Source organism: Dermacentor albipictus, chromosome 7 (genome assembly GCF_038994185.2).
Source record: "Dermacentor albipictus isolate Rhodes 1998 colony chromosome 7, USDA_Dalb.pri_finalv2, whole genome shotgun sequence".
NCBI classification, from domain to species: domain Eukaryota; kingdom Metazoa; phylum Arthropoda; class Arachnida; order Ixodida; family Ixodidae; genus Dermacentor; species Dermacentor albipictus.
In genome coordinates this window covers 113,707,309-113,724,541 of record NC_091827.1, presented here as the reverse complement: position 1 = coordinate 113,724,541, position 17,233 = coordinate 113,707,309, and the positions used below count along the sequence as shown (strand labels likewise).

General features: G+C 45.4%; 1 protein-coding gene across 1 annotated transcript in view; it reads right to left on the bottom strand.

Moving 5' to 3' along the window:
* LOC135907286 (medium-chain acyl-CoA ligase ACSF2, mitochondrial-like) overlaps positions 1-17,233 on the bottom strand; it is a 145,332-nt gene that overhangs the window by 50,122 nt on the left and 77,977 nt on the right. The window contains exons 6-8 of the mRNA XM_065438975.2: positions 10,934-10,981; positions 10,415-10,520; positions 8,408-8,500 (exon numbers count right to left, since the gene is read on the bottom strand). Of these exons, the coding sequence (XP_065295047.1) occupies positions 8,408-8,500; positions 10,415-10,520; positions 10,934-10,981 (247 nt within the window). The remainder of the gene's footprint in view (positions 1-8,407; positions 8,501-10,414; positions 10,521-10,933; positions 10,982-17,233) is intronic.

Here is a 17,233-nt window from a genome sequence, read left to right as displayed (position 1 = left end):
AAGCAGAAAATATATTTGGGAAGGAAATAGAAAACGCGATCAAGTAGATTTCATAGGTTATAAGGACAGCTCTTGTAATTTCTTTTCTCACTTGAATTTTGCAAGGTGAAATAGTAGTCACACGAAACGCCACTTCGTCGTCGTCGTCATTGCCTGATCGAAGATGCGTCGGTATCTGATACATCCGCCTTGTGAATACTTGTGAATAAACTTGTGAATTTACTTGTGAATAAACTAGAGGCAGTACGCTGTTAAAAGTCGTCATTTCTTCACGGCCATTGCTAATTTGTGGAACGTATATAACACATACACACGTGATACGGGCGTTTGCGCAGTGGAGGATGGGAGCCAGTGTCGATGGGATGCGCAAAAGTGAACGTCCGTCCCAGGGAAAGTTGCCTGACATCGAAAAAAGAACGCAATTTTTCTAACAGGTACAGAAGCTGAGAACGTTGGGCGAGCCTAAGTTTATCAGCAAGGAAGAAACCAAATACATCACCGGGTGACGGAGCAGACGTAGAAATAGCACAAAGGGCACTGTAAGTGGCGCAGTGCGAGTCATCGGGCACGTGCATATCTTGCGTGGCTTCAGTTGTTTCCACGCTGCCAAGACATTCCCCTCGCAGCAGCACCACAGTGTATGAGAACGATTTGCTGACAAAGATAGCTGTGGATCTCTCAGTGATTTCTATGGTCGCCGAAGGTGGGTAGCAGGAGACCTTTTTCGGTGCAAAAGTCGTCGGATGGAGAAAGTAGAGCAGCGGTGTCGGAGACGCCGCTACAATAAACGGACAGAACCATTGACGAATTTGGGGGGACTGTGGCGTTGTCTTTGACGAGTGTTGCGAGGCCTGTTTCTCGAACCTCGACCGGCGTTACCATTGGGTAGCATGGCGTTGTCGGCGGGCTGCAGGCGTCCGGTAGACCATGGCGACCAGGCAGGGATGTGACAATTTCTAGTGCGAAACTTGCACTGTTTATTCAATGGTTGGTGAAGGATAAGAAGAGAATGAAATAATTGAAAAAGTACATGGCGGGGCCCCTTAAATAGGCCCCCTAAAATCGTAGGCGAAATCTTGCTCACGCCAACGTCACATGTCATGCACTGAGTGTGGTTGTGGATGAGCGGCTGATCACTTCTCGCAGGTGACGTTGCATTTGCTTGCCTCCGCTGGCGACAACCCGTGGGCCGGGGATCGTAGGTGGCTGATTCTTTCGTCTAAGCGATGTTGGTTCGGGGAAAGGGTCTCCCCTAGAGTCGGACAGTTTGCGGAAAGGGTCTCTCCTAGAGTCGCACAGTTTGTGAGTTCTCCCTTTGGTCGTACTCACACAAAGGGGCCTGTAATCACTACGCGGCGCCCGCCAGACCAGCAACCACTCGAGACAACCATAGCAAATTAGGAATCCATCCTCCGCTTCGGTGGAGAAGGGTCTTTCGAGCATCCTTTTTGCTCTGGGTGTCACACGCTAACCGTAACACGAGTAGCTTGTTCGAAGTCGGAGGACTGTCGGCCAGCGTCAAGTCCGACAACAGTGAGAGTTCTATTTCGGCATCTGCGCAATGAATCATGGCATTGTGGCAGGAGAGAAAAATCATCGCCTAAGATGAAGTCATGCTAGCATTAGGAAACGGTGATGAATTCAACGGCGCATGCAAATACCGCAACGACAACAAGAGAGAGAGAAAATGATAAATGAAAGGTAGACAGGTTAACCAGGACTGAGCCCGGTTGGCTAGCCTACACTGGAGAAAGGGAAAGGGGGACGGAAAGATTAAAAGAAGAGAAAGTCCACTAGAGATATCAGTCGGTCACTCAGTCCGGATCACAGACGCTGACTTAATCTGGTCGCTTTCAAATATCGCAGCCGCGCCTTTGTGGCCAAGCGGTGCACTCCCCTATGCGGTGAACACGTTGGGCGCTGGCTGTACGGAGGGACAGTCCAGAAAGTGGCGTCATCACTTTTAGAAGAAAACGGCTAAGTTGCGTGGTCATAACGGATACGGCGGCGCCAGTGTCCACAATTCACAGACGCGGGAACACCGTTCACAAACATGTCTATCACATTCGATGTGCTTAGTTGAGGGCTTTCAGATTTCGACAGCGTCGCAGCCTCGCAGACTGCGACGGCCAGTTTTCCACATCGCAGGGACGAGGCCACATCGGCGATAGTGAGCGACAACGTGGAGAAGGGGAACGGCTACTGACGGGCCTCGGGCGTACTGCCCGGAACCAGGGAGGAGGCGGGTCGTCATACGAGTGGGAAGAACCGAGAAGACGACTTGTCGGGTGTGATGCGGCGCTAGAAGGCTTCGCGCGACTGCAAAAACCTGCCACGTGGCCGGCGTAGCCGGACGCAAAGCTTTTCGGTCGATGGTTAGAAGTGCACCACCTATTGGCTGTGGCAGGACCCATCCATGGCACAGGATGGGTCCTGCAAGCAGTTTCGCCCGAAATGCTGAGCATCGATTACGATGGCAAATTAGTCGACAGCTATACGAAGTAAGGATAATAGTTTTATCGGCCGTGTACACTTTTAAACATTCCCTTGCTACACTCTAAAAAAGTCCATGTTTAATCGCACGCTAAACAATAAGTTTAAGCGCGACACGAATATAAATGAGGCTTGGATGACGTTTCAAGCACCACGTGATTGAAAATAATCGTCACATTCCTTGATGTAAGTGTGAGGAGAAGACTGCGTGCCATGGTTCGGTCTTGTGCAAGCGAGAGCGAGCCGTGTACTCGTGAAGAACGCAGATAACACGCATAACATCTCGCAAAGCGCTCGCGCGGGAACTGTCTACCACGCATACAAAAATCCGGCTAGCGAAACCGTGATATATCCCGTGATCTGCACAGAGCGCGGGCGAAGGAGAACAACGTTCGACGCCTTCTCACCTCCCTGCGGGGAATACGAAAGTTTTCTTGCGGAAGCTGAGGAAGACCTTGGTGTTTTGAAGACTGCTCTCCGGCCATTTTCGGTGTGCATTATCCGGTGGACTGTCCCGACGTTCGTTCATTGGAGCACACAGCTTCCGGTCTAATTGTCAGAGTTAATGTGCGTCGCGATGTTCACTTCTACAGACATTCTTGGCGTACAACGCGGGTGGTGCAGGAGTAGAGTGTGCGACTGTGCCGCGTTTACGAGAGAAAATCTACCGAGGTCTTACACCTCAGGAACAGCACTTCGATTGGGATGGTGCATAAATTGCGGGCCCTCACCTGCCACTTATGGACGATCGCACTATATATAGGTAACAGCATTGTTCATGCATCACTCTTATTGATTGGCGGCTAACCATTTATTTGCCATGATTTCCGGTGTCCACTTGTACCATGCTTATTGCAAAGGTTGCCTTAACGGTGCAGTTTCATGGAAAGCAAGAACATTCTACGTAAGCAGTAGCCTTGATCGAAATAAAGGGTAGTGAATCGCCGTGCTTCTCTAACAAGCTTCAATGCCGATCTCTTGAATTGCTCTGAAATGTTCAGTTTATTGGCGTAAACTATAACAAATTTACGCGAATATAACGCGAGGTTATTTTAGAACTTTCGGAAGTCGCAACGCGCCTCATGTTATATGCTGGTACATGACACGAATATTATATGTTTCTGCTCGCTTTCTTTTTTAAATTTTGTATTCGCCAGCTCACCTTGCTCTCGGTGCCGGCTGCCGCTTCGGCTCGCGGAAGGGTGGCGAGCTAGGAGTTGCCACTGTGCCTTTTGCACCGTGTTTCTTCGTATAATGTAGAACGCTGGTAGTGGCGCATCAGTGTGATTACGGTGTATTAATCGCAACCTTGAGCAAAATGGTCGGCGCCCGCAGTAACGATGATTGAATCCCTGCGGGCATCGGCTTTTAAGCGTCGTTTTCTGTTTATATGCGGCCTAATTCGCATTATAATCGTAATGTGTGTATATATATATATATATATATATATATATATATATATATATTGTTGCGTCCAATTGGGACGATGTCCTCCCTTTTGTGACGTACGCATACAATACCGCAATACCGCTGTTTATTTATTTATTTATTTATTTATTTATTGGTACCTCAAATACCCCATTTGGGGTTTTACATGAGGGGTTGGCATATTTACATAATATTTTCAATAAATGCCTTGAACGATGAATGACTGGAGTGGTGCACCGCTTCAGCAGGTAGATGATTCCAGTCTTTCGCTGTTTGAATGAAGAAAGAGTTAAGATGAGCGGAGGTGCGAGCTGGAGGGGGATAAAGAGCCTTTGAATGGCCATGACGGGATGAAGTGCGACGCGCAGGCGTGATGTCGGTCGCTGTTCAGGCTACCACAGGCTTCTCACCATTTTTCCTTCTTTATGGGCGTGAATTATCCACTACCCTCGACACTGTACTACCATATCACCCGGATGCCACTGAATTCACCCCTCTTTCCTAAGTTGCTCGCCATGCTGAAGAGCGCCGCCAACTGGCTCGCTCGTTCCCGTCGGATACCCAAGGAATCCACAAAGATATATATATATATATATATATGTGTGTGTGTGTGTGTGTGTGTATACATATACATATATATATATATATATATATATATATATATATATATATATATATATATATATATATATATATATATATATTCGTTTCTTTTTCTGAAAGTCAAGAACTCCCTCCTCACGTTATACCTGTGGTCGCGTTATTTACGGGCAAATACGGTATACACTCCGAACACGAAAAATAAATTTCCCGCGGTTTTCTAGCTAGCAGTAGGAACAGATGATTTCACCTCTCAGTCAGAAACGCTCTTTCTATTTTGCTTTTTTAAAGGACTATAGAAGGAAGAGCTGGTTCTGGAGTGGAGGTATCTGTTAAGTTAAAAGGATGATGAAGGTATCTTTTTTCGCCCTGACGTCAGGACGCACTGACAGCAATGCTCGCGTATTTGTTAAAAATAGGACTGGCAAGGAAAGCATTTATATTGCTTTGAGCACCGGTGAAGCTGTTTTGAGATCGACTTCATAGCTGGTGACAGCAAACCGAGGATACAGGAATTTTCGGCAATGCCCGCTTGAGATCAAAAATAGATTGTAAAGAACTAATGTTCGGAATCCATATACACTTTTTTGTGGTTGAGCAACCTGTAGAAAAAGCTTATCAGGCTTGCGGTTCCTTTTGTAAAAAGTGCATTACGAGAAATAAAGGCAACCGCTTTTCCTTTTTGACACCGTAGGGAAAAGTTCACATAGAATGTCGTTCCTGTCAAAATTTGCACCTTGATTCTGTTGGAGCGAAACTACGTTTTTAAGCTAGTTTTTGCTTGAATATTAAAAGGTTTCTTGGAATGCGTTGCCAGTTGTGTTCGAGTTTTTAGACTTCACTCTTGTGTAGAGCAGGACCGGCTTAAATCAGTTGCAGCTACGTTTCTCACCTAGACGTGTTATGCACACTGTTCATTTCTTTTTCAGGTCGCGATTGAAAGCGAACTAATGTTTGAAACTTGGATTGACAAAAACGAATAAAAATTTTAAAAATTCCTTCTAATCGTATCGAAAGTACTGAAATTTCTTGAGCTGTCCTACTTCACTTTAGAAGCAAACCTGGCACTCAGGCTTGCAAAGCATGCCCTCATACTGCGGTGAGTTGACCGTCTTTACCATATCACCTGCTTCTATAAGCATTCAAACTGCAAAATTTTAAGAGCGGTCAATAGCAGACGTGTGAGAAGTGCAATCAATGTTAAAGCAGTGAAAAGGCAAGCGCTGAATAGTTACCGTTTTTATTCTAAAAAAACGAGATTTCACCTCAAAAGCGATATACTCTGGTTATGAAGACTTCGTTTTCTTTTTTCAGATGCCGTTAAATGATTTTATAGGACTCTGCATTGTCAGAGGGTAAACAAGGCTCCTCATTTGTGGCTATGAGCAGGAGAGCATCGAGACCAGTGATGACACATCCCTAGAAAAGGCGCTAGTGATGTGGCTATGCCTTCATTGTATGAAAAATGTACCATTTCCGGCAGCATATGGCCATGCGCGCGGCTTTGTGCAATCAATTATAAAGCCTTGACCTAAATAGCATGGTCGCAAACAAGATTAAAGAGTTTTTTCACTGCGTTGCGCATTTAAACCAAGCTCATATAGAGACTTGGGATTTCTCAGCGATCTGAAAACCTTTTGAGCTTCGTGAGGTCTTTTTTTAAACATCAACATTTCGTTGTATTCCATTTTCTGGGAACTTATACTATAAATAATATATTTGCCACAGGAAGAAATTTGTCTGTTTTTTTTGCGTTGCTTAGAATATTCGCCTTTCTTAGAAAAAGAGGCTAGTGAAAAATAACTTGATCAGGTATTTCCGGCCAACAATCGGAAGAAGAGCGCAATAGTAGGGGGATCTTAATGGAGGCTAATGCTGTACGGCTCGCTACCTTCGACCGCGCAACATCGCAGAGCACGGTTTGGGAGGCATTCGTTGTGGATGGAAATGCCGAGGGGCATATTTGCGTTCTACATCCCTTGGCGCCGTTGAAATGTTCCAGGCCTTAGCAAAGCCCCTTGTTGGTGGACTAGCTTTAGTGTTACCTGCGGGAGCATCTTGCGCAATCTCTCTGCCGCATGTTTAAATTCTACTTCGCCGGCCTGCTGCCACTGCCGCGGCGTCTTGGTCCGTCACAGTCCGCACGGGCGAAGCGGAAGTTAAAGAAGAGAACCGCGAAGAGCGTGGCGAGCAAAGCTCGCTTCGGAAAAGCCACCTAAATTGAGCAGGACCGGTGCTTCTTCGTTGCCTCCCACGCACGCAGTGGAGGGGCGATGGGGCATGCTCCGCACCCCATCCCCCTTTCGCCTCAGGCCCCTTTCCTGAGGTGCCGGCTCTAAGCGTGGAGAACGATCACGCCAATAACAAGCGTGTGTACAGGGGTCCGTAACGCATGCTAAGCGTGAAGGGGCATTGCTGATCACTCCTAGTAGGCATGATCGCTTAGCCTGGAGAAATGTCACGCTTAGATTAAGCATGTAAAAAGACTGCAAACGCACGCTTAGATAAGCGTAGATTTTTTTAGTGTGCGTAAATTAACACGCGTGGTGTCACGCTCGCCAAAGCAAACATGGACACGTTTCCGCCGATGATCGCGGAAACACAACACACTGGACTGAACAAGCACGGCAGCAGCAGCGAGCGAATTAACCTTCGTGCTGCCTCTCGCTTCCACGCGAACGAAGCGCCAAAAACGCAGCGCACACGAAGCTATCAGCGCTCGGCGCACTGTCAATTTCGCAGATTGCTTCCAAGATAAAGCCTGCGCGCTGCCGCGCTGTGCCAACGCCTCCTAGATAGTACAAGGCCTGTGAACTTCGATCATAAGGGTCATACTAGCTTTCCCGACTGCCATAGGACCTATTGGGGATGTTCCCGACTAAGCTGCGGTGATTTTGACGTCACTGCTTCTGTCATGGCGGACTTGATAGTGCAAATTTCGTTCGAACTAGCATGACGCCATAAAGCCGAGTGCACAGGCCTGCTGTCGAGGAGGCATCCGCCATATGCAGCAGTTGCCGGAGTTTAACGCCCCCTTTCCCACCCTCCCCTTCTCCTGGTGCCCTGCGCGCGACGGGAGACAGCGCGCTTCCTCCGAGCTTTCCTCCCTTGGGTGCACAAGATTGAGCTGCCTTAGTCGACTCACCCTCGCACGCTTTCACTCGCACATACAGCATACAATACGCGGCAACAATGTTATCGTTGGACTTTATACGGAACACCACGGGGACAGCGGCGCGGCGACGCAGACGGCGGCGGCAGAAATATGCGTGGATTGTCCATATAACTGTTATCGCAATAAAAGCTATTACGCGTTTGGTAAGATGGTAATGCTCGGTCGTGCCGTTGTCATGCAGTGTACCCTGACGAGAAATAAATAACGCAAGACAGATCCATCCTGAAATGACCTGTGATTGTGTCATGAAAGAATTTTAAACATCAGCAAGGATTTCTCTTATATAAAGCGTAAGGCCGCTTTTGTTATAAAAGCGCACCACTCTATTTCGAACCTTCTCCAGCTTTTCAATATGCACCTTTGTGAATGGGTCCCAGATAATAGCGGCGTAGCGTAACGTTGGTAAAATAATAAATTTATATGCAAGGACACCACCTCCTGGATGCGATAATTTCAGTGTTCTATGAATGAAGAATAACTGATGGATTGTAATTGTACTTACGCGATAAATGTAATTATTCCAGCTAAGGCCACTTATTATTCAAAGTTCCAAGTATTTATATTCTGTAACTTTGCCACTAAACACGTTGCCAAAATTAGAAATAAATTTTCTAAATAAGTTTTCAAAATAACAAATGGAGGTGTCACCGAATCAGATCGTTTAGATTCAGTCCGGTGTGCAGAAAAGGCTCAAGTATCTCAAATGGTTACGTGTGATAAGTTGGCCCTGTAGTGGAATGCCACGATGTTGTTGACGAAGTTGTGATGGCTGATGACGGCAGCTTTCGGAGACCCAGTTGTTCCCTGAAACAAAAGCCAGGGAATTCGGGTCATCAACCACTGGCACTCCTGTAGCCGGGAGCTGCAAACTGCACATCTGTGGATATGCATCTGATTATCCATGTAAATAAATCGCGTTACACTAGCAATAACATCTAACAGCAACGTAAACGGAAAATCTGCTTAGATATAGCAGGCTTCTTACATAGGCAGAAAATAATTATCTGCCCATAGGCGGTCAGCGATTCTGTTTCCGGGCCATGCCTTTGCCAGTGTGCAATTAATACTACAAATTAAAGAGGAAGCCCACTAAGTAATACTTGGAAGACAGGATCCATAATAACAATATTGGAGGAAGCTTTGGCACTTATGCTTAATGTTCCACTGTTGTGGGTGTTCATTCATCAACAAAATGACTAGAAGCACATGTGTTTTATTGAACTGTCTTTCGTGCTTCTAGTGATCATATGTATCCTCATTTAAGGTTTTCATTGCTTATTCTTCACCTAAAAATTATTGTGTGGCAGGATGTAGTATACTTTATCCTGATGTTTCATCCAGTTTCTCGTTTCCTGAACGTTTGAGGCAACGATACATTTTTCGAATGTAAAATATTATGCAGATCCAATGCACATGTTGGAGCATATGTGAAGCAAAGCTTTGGTGAAGAGGTTAATGATATGTTGTAGGCTTGGCCATTTCATTCATGTGTATTTGGCGTGAAGGAAACTGTCGCTGACGTGTACTCTCGCGCACCTTTGCTACGCAGTGTGACAAACCTTATTATTTATTTACTTGTTTTGTTTATGTATTTATTTATTTATTTGCAATACTGCCAGTCTCAGTGAGACAAAGGCAGGCGGGCATTGTATTAGACAGTTCTACAAAAAGAAACAAGCAGCTAATGCTACATGTTGGCTTCTATTTCTGAACTTCTACTTATTTATTTAAATGCATCAGCCGCTCCTTGGGCAATCTCCCGTTGGGGGTATGTGTTATAGCAAGGAAATTATAGTCATCGTCAGTATGCGGCGGTTATCTTATAGTGCTGGTTGGCGTTGGCACGATAGATCGAACCCGTTTTTGTCCAATCTCAACACTTTACCTAGCAAGACACGAAAGCGTTGATATCGATTTTTTATTCCCTTTATTTCTTCTTAATAACGCACACATACATACCAAACAAAATATGAGAACGTTTCTACGAAAAGTAAGGATGACTCTTTAGGCCAACAATATTTAGCGGCTAGATAAAAGTAGATTTATGGCCCAGGACTGGCGTTTGGTATTTCCTTATCGCAGTCAGAAGGGCACAGTATCATTAGAGTTATACCAATGATGAAAAAGAAGAAAAATTGTTTTGACGCACTGCACTGTGGACATTTCAAACCAGAAGGACCCGGCCCTCTGCCAAAGACAACAGTGGCCTCTGTACTAAATATGGTCTCGAGGGAAAATTAATGATTATTTCCCGGCCGCAGCTAGGCAACCTGCAACAACCTTTTTAGGTATTTCACTTAAGCATTTTGAGGTGGTTTTGTTTAGCAAATGTAGCTGTGTCTGATGTTCTCTTCTTTTCTTATAGAAGTGCCTTTTTGCTTTCTAGTGCTCTGTGCCATGTCACCAATAACGGGAATGAATATGAAACCTTAGCTCTTAGGTGTCATCGAAAAAAAGCACGACAACGCTTAGCGTGCAGGAATGATATTACGCGATGGAGTACACCGACAGTTTTGCGGCCTGCTGACTGCTTCGACATCTTATCGTCTACATTTTGGTCACCTTCATTATTGCCTTTGAGTGGAATGAAGTGTTTGTCGTTTCTCTATTTCTTGTCTACGTCTTTCTGGAGCAGTTTTTCATTAGGATGGAACCACACCAACTTGCCCAGCTCTCAGTTCTGATGAAAGGAATGAAGTTCTGAGTGGCTACACTCACCGAGGTGAACACTATGGTGAAAGGGTCGTCCATGCCCACTTTGTCTTGAGCTTCGCGCAGTTGAGCTTCTCCGCCCTGCATTAGCTCACGTAAAGAAACGCAGCCTCTGAAACGAAAAAAAAAAAATTGAATTACGCAACCCGAGTGGGAGCACCTATGATGAACTTGCAGAACAATAACTGAGAGATTACGCAGTTTCAATGACTATTCCGTGTCGGCACGGTTTCTGCATAGGCGCTCGTTTATGGTGAATTTGAATGTCGTAAACCCAAGTCATGTTTTTTTTTTAAATAGAAAACCTACCATAAGAAACATCGCAAGCGAATATTCTACGCATGTGGCGTTCAGCTTCAATTAAGATAACAATGAGTATCCGACATTTGTTTGAATCGTGCATATCAAGTGTAAAGCACGGAAATGATACATTGAAGAAGCGAGAAAGTGCAGAAAACAGCTGTTTTTAGTCAGGTGTGATAGATTTCCAAATGACCAAATTCTGCTTTCTACGTTAGTACTTACGGTGCTGTTTGGTCGCCGTCCATAATGATGGCTTTAAGGTATGGATACCTGTGAATAGAATAAAAGAGAACATTCAACACCACTTTGTATTTTAGATCTTGGCTACTAGGCGCGAAAACACACACGACACAAGGAAGGAGACGGGACAGAGCACCACTTACAACTGCTTTTATTCGGAGGCACACCACACATTATATACCCGGCAAGGACACAATCACATCAAGATTGATATGGAAGCGCACTGGTTAAATATTTCTTTTCGGCCATATATAAAGATATTGACGGGTCGCTGACGCACATGCTTCATGTGTTTTCAGCCCCCCGAAAGCTAGGAAGCCTTTGTTCTGGTATCGAAAAAATACGAGACGATAAAAATGGATGCGGCACCAAGCATGCGCGACCGTTCATGAAGTGCAACGAAGGCGTTGTGTATGAAATCTCCCTCTCCTGCGGGCGCTCCTACATAGGGCAAATGGGGCGCTGCGTTAACGACCGAATTAGGGAACATGAGAGAAATGTAGAACAAGACAAAGAAGGGCCAAACATTCCCAAGCACATTAAGTCCTGCCCATCACGCTCTTGTGAGCCATGTTTTGCAGGGGCGCGAATTCTGGCAAAAAGTAAAGATCAAAAAGCTCGGGAAGTGATTGAAGCTTTCTTTATCGAAAAGAAAGGAAGCATGTGCGTCAGCGACCCGTCAATATCTTTATATATGGCCGAAAATAAATATTTAACCAGTGCGCTTCCATATCAATCTTGATGTGATTGTGTCCTTGCCGGGTATATAAGTGTGCGGTGTGCCTCCGAATAAAAGCAGTAGTAAGTGGCGCTCTATCCCGTCTCCTTCCTTGTGTCGTGTGTGTTTTCGCACCTAGTAGCCAAGATGAATTGTGACCAACTCGCCCAACAAGACGTCCTAGTGTGTTTTAGAGCGGCAAGATGAATGAGCATAAATTTGAGGCAGTACTGAATAGTGAAGTTCCCTCAGCCGGCGTAGTAGGATGGTAACAAATAAATTAGGAGGGACATTAATAATGCTCGTAATGTACTTATGAAGGAACCGAGATTAAGCAGATTTTTGAGGTTGGGGCGAGCTCCGAGTTTTCCTGTGAAATAGATCTGAAAGCGAAAATGGTTGTTTGAGAAAACTGCTGCAGTAATCTGAACGGAATTCGCTGCATTCGAAAGAAAAATGGTATACCGGGCAATTTCAAGAAGCAGAACGACAATTGAGGATCTCAGCTGTATTAGAAAAATTTGATAACATGGGCAAGTTTATAAAATTTAAGTTTCCAAATCCGTCACTGTGTACCAAAACAGATGTCGCAAGTGCGCAGGATTATGTGTCGCCTCATAAATAAAGTTTATGCGACTAAGTTCAGTAGGGCAATTGAGACATATACCTAATGTATTAAACACTACTTACGCATAGCCGCTAAATATTATTATCTGTCCTATATACCTCGAGTACGGCATCACAGGGGCTCGCGCCCTATCTAGTTCTCAAGGTTTAAAAATTCATGCCCTCGTCTAGCGAGTAGTTTGCCGGTGCTTCAGGGAACTAGAAGATGCCAATTCTTTTTTTGCAAGGCACATGTATGCCCAATAAGCAGTTATTTTCCTGACTTGCGTTGTTCCACTGTGGTTATTCACACTACAGTCACTACAACGTTACATTATGGAAATGAAGTTGTCTAATAGTTTGTGCTATATGAAATTTCTTGTGGGCGTGGTGCCGTCGTGGTCATTCAATCATCCTAAATACAGCTTCCTAATCTGGCTGTCTTCGGGCCGTCATCGTCGCACCGTCTACGACGGTCAAGCGCCTTAACTTGCGTAATAGCTTAAGGGGGTGGGTTGGTGCGCTTCGCCTCTTCTACTCCAGGCATAGAGAAAAAAATCTACAAGAGGACACGCTGCGAAAACTGCAACGGGAAGTATGTCACGCTAGTGTTAACGCCGACCCTTAGCTGCCGCGAGCATAGGAAAAAAAAAAGTGAAATCTTAACAGACGTTGTCTTATTTTATTTTTTCCCGCTAAAACTAAAAGGTTTTGTGTATAAATGACCTTTTAGTTTGCGACTTATTTTTCGTGCGTTACCTCTCAATAAGCTAATGGCACGCCAGATGCGCCAGATGCATGCACCATACGCAAGCCACGCCACCGAAGCGATCGAGGCCAGATTCGCATATGAAGTTCGCCTGTTGGACGACCCCTCTGTTCTTCCTTTCTTTTTTTATGTAGCCTGGTTTGTTGGGCTCCCAGAGTATTCTTGCACTCCTTCTGCGCTTCGACAAACCGCACTATTAAACTACGGCAAAGAGACAAATTTTGTTTTGGCAGTCTGCATCACATTTCAAGCAATTTAGGCTCACGGCACGTACCGAGAATTGTGACACGGTTAGCGAAAAACAGCTCGGCTGTCCTAGTTGCAGTTAGTTTGAGTTAATGACTCTTACTGGGAGATCTTCGCGACAATTTCTATGAGCTCTAACACTACTGTAGGTTATTTGGATATTAGCGGAAGCTCTTGGGGCAGTTGGTGCATGATGAACTTGAAGAAAAGGGGTACCAGCGAAACACAACCGACGCGCACACAAGGAAAATGCGATAAACACAGGTGGACGCTGGGCTCTCAGGTTTACTCTATTGGAATTCACATTGCGGTACATAACCTCCGACGCATGTTGAACTCCTCCGAAGACATATTTATTTATTTGTGCATTGATAACACCCCGAAAAATAGACTGCCGCACGAAACAGCCGATGCGTGCGCAACTTCTACTCCTCCCAAGACCCGTGCATCAATGACAGTTTATCACCTTTTACCTGCCCGATAGGTAAGCACGTTCCTTGTTGGTTAAACACAAAGGCATATCGCTGACACAATTTTCTTTCTCATTTCCAATGTGAAAAGCTTCAAGATTTCCCGTTCGTATCTAGTCTTACCCCTCCCTTAGATAGTCACACTAGCACACATTGGCACACTTTTCTTGCACTTCTTGCAGCCGCGGCAATGAACTACCTACCTGCTTCCCTTGTTCCCATTAAGGATGTATTATGTTGTTGCAAGCGCTTATTAATACACCTGTTCGTCCAGCCTATATAGACGTTACCACAAGCCAGCGGAATGCGGTAAGCAACACGAGTCTTGCACTCGATGAAGGGTGTAATATGTTTAATTTTACAGGCCCCTCTCTTTATCCTCTGGTTTCGGATCCTCGCATACAGGCTGGTCAGTTTGCAGGGTTCGGTAACTACAACGCTTACACCTTACCTTTCGGCCACCTTCTTAACGTTGTGAGAGATTTTATGAATGCATAACATACTTGTAGTTCCTTCGTTCACTCTGACATCGACCACTCCTGGCCTGCAAGACCCTTGAGTTTCCGCAATCCGGCTTCAGCAACAGCCCTAATGGGCAACGCTCGCCACACCCGGCTTTGTGACGCAGTTAGCGAAAAAGGAGCTCAGCCGTGGTGGCGCAGCTAGTTTCGCGTGTACTGAATCTTGCTGGAGAACTTCGTGACGCTTTCTCTGACTCCCAACACTATATATACTGAAACTAATACCTCTGTCACACGAGCACGCAGCAGCTCTGTTACGGAAGCGATTTTTCGCCAAGTTGAAATACTTTTTATTGAAGAGGTGTTGCGTGGCAGACACACGGCACCGACGGTCTCATTTTAGTGTTTCCTTTTGGACACGTTTTACGCAAAGTGTGGCGCTAGCGTTCGAAATAAAATCGGCCAAAATAATGCGATGTACCTTGAAATGCAAAGTGAAAACTTATTACACTGTTTTCGAATAAGTTGAATAAAACCAGAATAAGACATGTTAATGTAAAGATTGATCGTAGTAGTTTAGAGAGCGTTAGACCGGCTTTCGAGACCCGTTCCACTTGCTCACGAGGGTGCAGAAGAAAAGGAGCAATACTGGATTTGCCTCACCATCTGCGAGACACAACATTATTTTTTTTGTGCGATTAGCCTAGGCGACAGAAAAATATGCATTTGCTTAGTTTGTTATTATGTGATAATTGCTGGCACCTACTTGTTTCGAGGCTACTCATTTTCGGCCGTAAAATAGATGGACGAAATCTGCTTCCAGAAAAGACCGCTCCTGAAAAAGAGATCGCTCCCTGTCGTGTGTCTGCGAGCAAACCTCTTCTTCGGGAGGAGTCTTTTGCTGAAACGACTTTCGAGTGCCCGTGTGATAGCGGTATAATTTCGTTACTTTCCGAATACTTTTGAGGCATGTTCGCCGCGCCTGGTGTTGCGACGCTTAAGTTAACAATAAGCAGTTCGGCCGTGGTGAAAAAGTTGGTTTGACGTGTACTGAATCTTAATGGCACAAGCTTGTTGCGCATACTACGGACCGGCAACGCCATATACCTCCTTTCGGAGCTCACGCTTGACGGAAACGCGACGAGCGATTGCTAAGAGTGATAATGCAGGCCTGTGTTGCCTTCGCCGGCAAAACGTGTAAAAGATAACGTCGAGGAGCTAAAGAAACCAGGAACTCGCAACTAGAAAATTCTGTCTTCTAAACGACTGAAAACAGGTTGTGCACCAACGCATTTTACTTGATTGCAAGCAGATGGCATTCTGCGAGCGTCTAGCGTGGTCTGGTTGAGAGAATGTGTTGTGGCCACCTCTGTGTGCGCAGCCTACCACCGCGTCGGCTAAGGCCAAGTAGTTTAGGAAACGCACTGTCGCCCGTGCATTTGTGCTCTTAAAGTGCAGGAAATAATGCCATGGAATGGGGGAATACTTGGAACTCGCATGTTTTCTTCATAGTTTATGGTATTGTTTGGGATGAGTCGGGTATTTTCTTGCCTTGTACGTGAAAGCGCATTAGTTTTGTTTGTTTGTAATGTCGCCCGTTCACCATTTTTGCACGTTTCGCCTCTGCACGCGGTATTCCTATAAGGTCTAAATATCGAAATGACACATGCGTGTAACTTTTTTTCAGCTGGTGCCGTCCGCTGGAGCTTCGTACGGGAACTACTGCTGCTTAGCTGGTGCCACAACGTTGGATGAACGCACTAAAATCCCGGAACCGGCATTTGTACAGAGCAAGATGAATCTTTCCTCATTACACAAGGCGTCTTGCTCTACTTGATGAAATTGCCCATGGCACAGATTCGATGAAGGCTTGTAGAGATGGTTTGCAATGATTTTTCACTAAGTAATAAACGATTCCACACCAAGTTGGCGTGTGGTTGTGTAGTAGAAGAAAAAAAAAGCAAAAAAAATGTGAATGCCGCGCCATTCAGCGTAGCTGGCGTAACGAGTGCCAGCTAGCATCAAAAACGTGTGCGCCAGAAACGAAATAGGAAGTTTGGATCAGGTATTAGTTCCCGCTACAGTCAATTTGGCCGCCGGCCATACAGGTAGTGTCCGCTACTGTTGAATGTCTTTCTCTATGCTCCAGGGGCGGCGGCTGGGCGTGGGCGCGCGCCTGCAGCCGCCTTAGAGGCAACCAGCGCTGGGTTCGAATGGAGGCCGAGCGGAGATAGCTGGTGAGTCCGTATGCGCTGTGTTCTCGCGTGCCTTGTTCGCGCAGAAGCGTGACGCAGCATACAAGAGAATTAGCTCACCGCAGCTTCACTTGGGTCGCTGTCTTGCGTCTTTTCTCAGGCAAGCGAGCGAGGTGGTGGTCAGAGACTCTGAATGCGGTTCAGGAAACTGAACCGCATTTCTTTTTGTCACAAAATTTTGGCAGAATAGCTTAGCATTGCTGCCCCCTCATTCTTCAGACACTCCACTACTCGAAGGACCCGCCATTAAAGCGAACACTCATTACAGCCTATATTTGCTAAAACAAACTCATTTAAGCACAGTTTCTTCCCTCAAACAATAGCTGATTGGAACGAGCTTCCTGAATCGGTTTTTCGATCTCCTGACGTGGAACAGGCCCTTCAAATTTTGTTTCTTCAGTAGAAAGGAAACAATTTTATTATGGGAAATTTCAATGTTCATTGCTACCGTTTCTGCTCTGTCATCTTAATTTTTGATACTGTTGTATGTCACATGCAATGTAATTTTTTCTTTTTTTTGCATGTACGTGCTGTTATGATTTGTGTTTTCATGCCCCTCTTGCTTGGGCCAATCTGGCCTGCAGTATTGTGAAATAAATAAATAAATAAGTAAATAAATAAATAAATAAATAAATAAATAAATGACGAACATGCGCCCGGAGTGCATCACCTATGTAAGTCGTTATCGGGTGGTCTCTCGCAGTGGCAATTGTTGCTACAGTCGAAGCACATCGAGGTAGCCCCAGACATGTTCGAA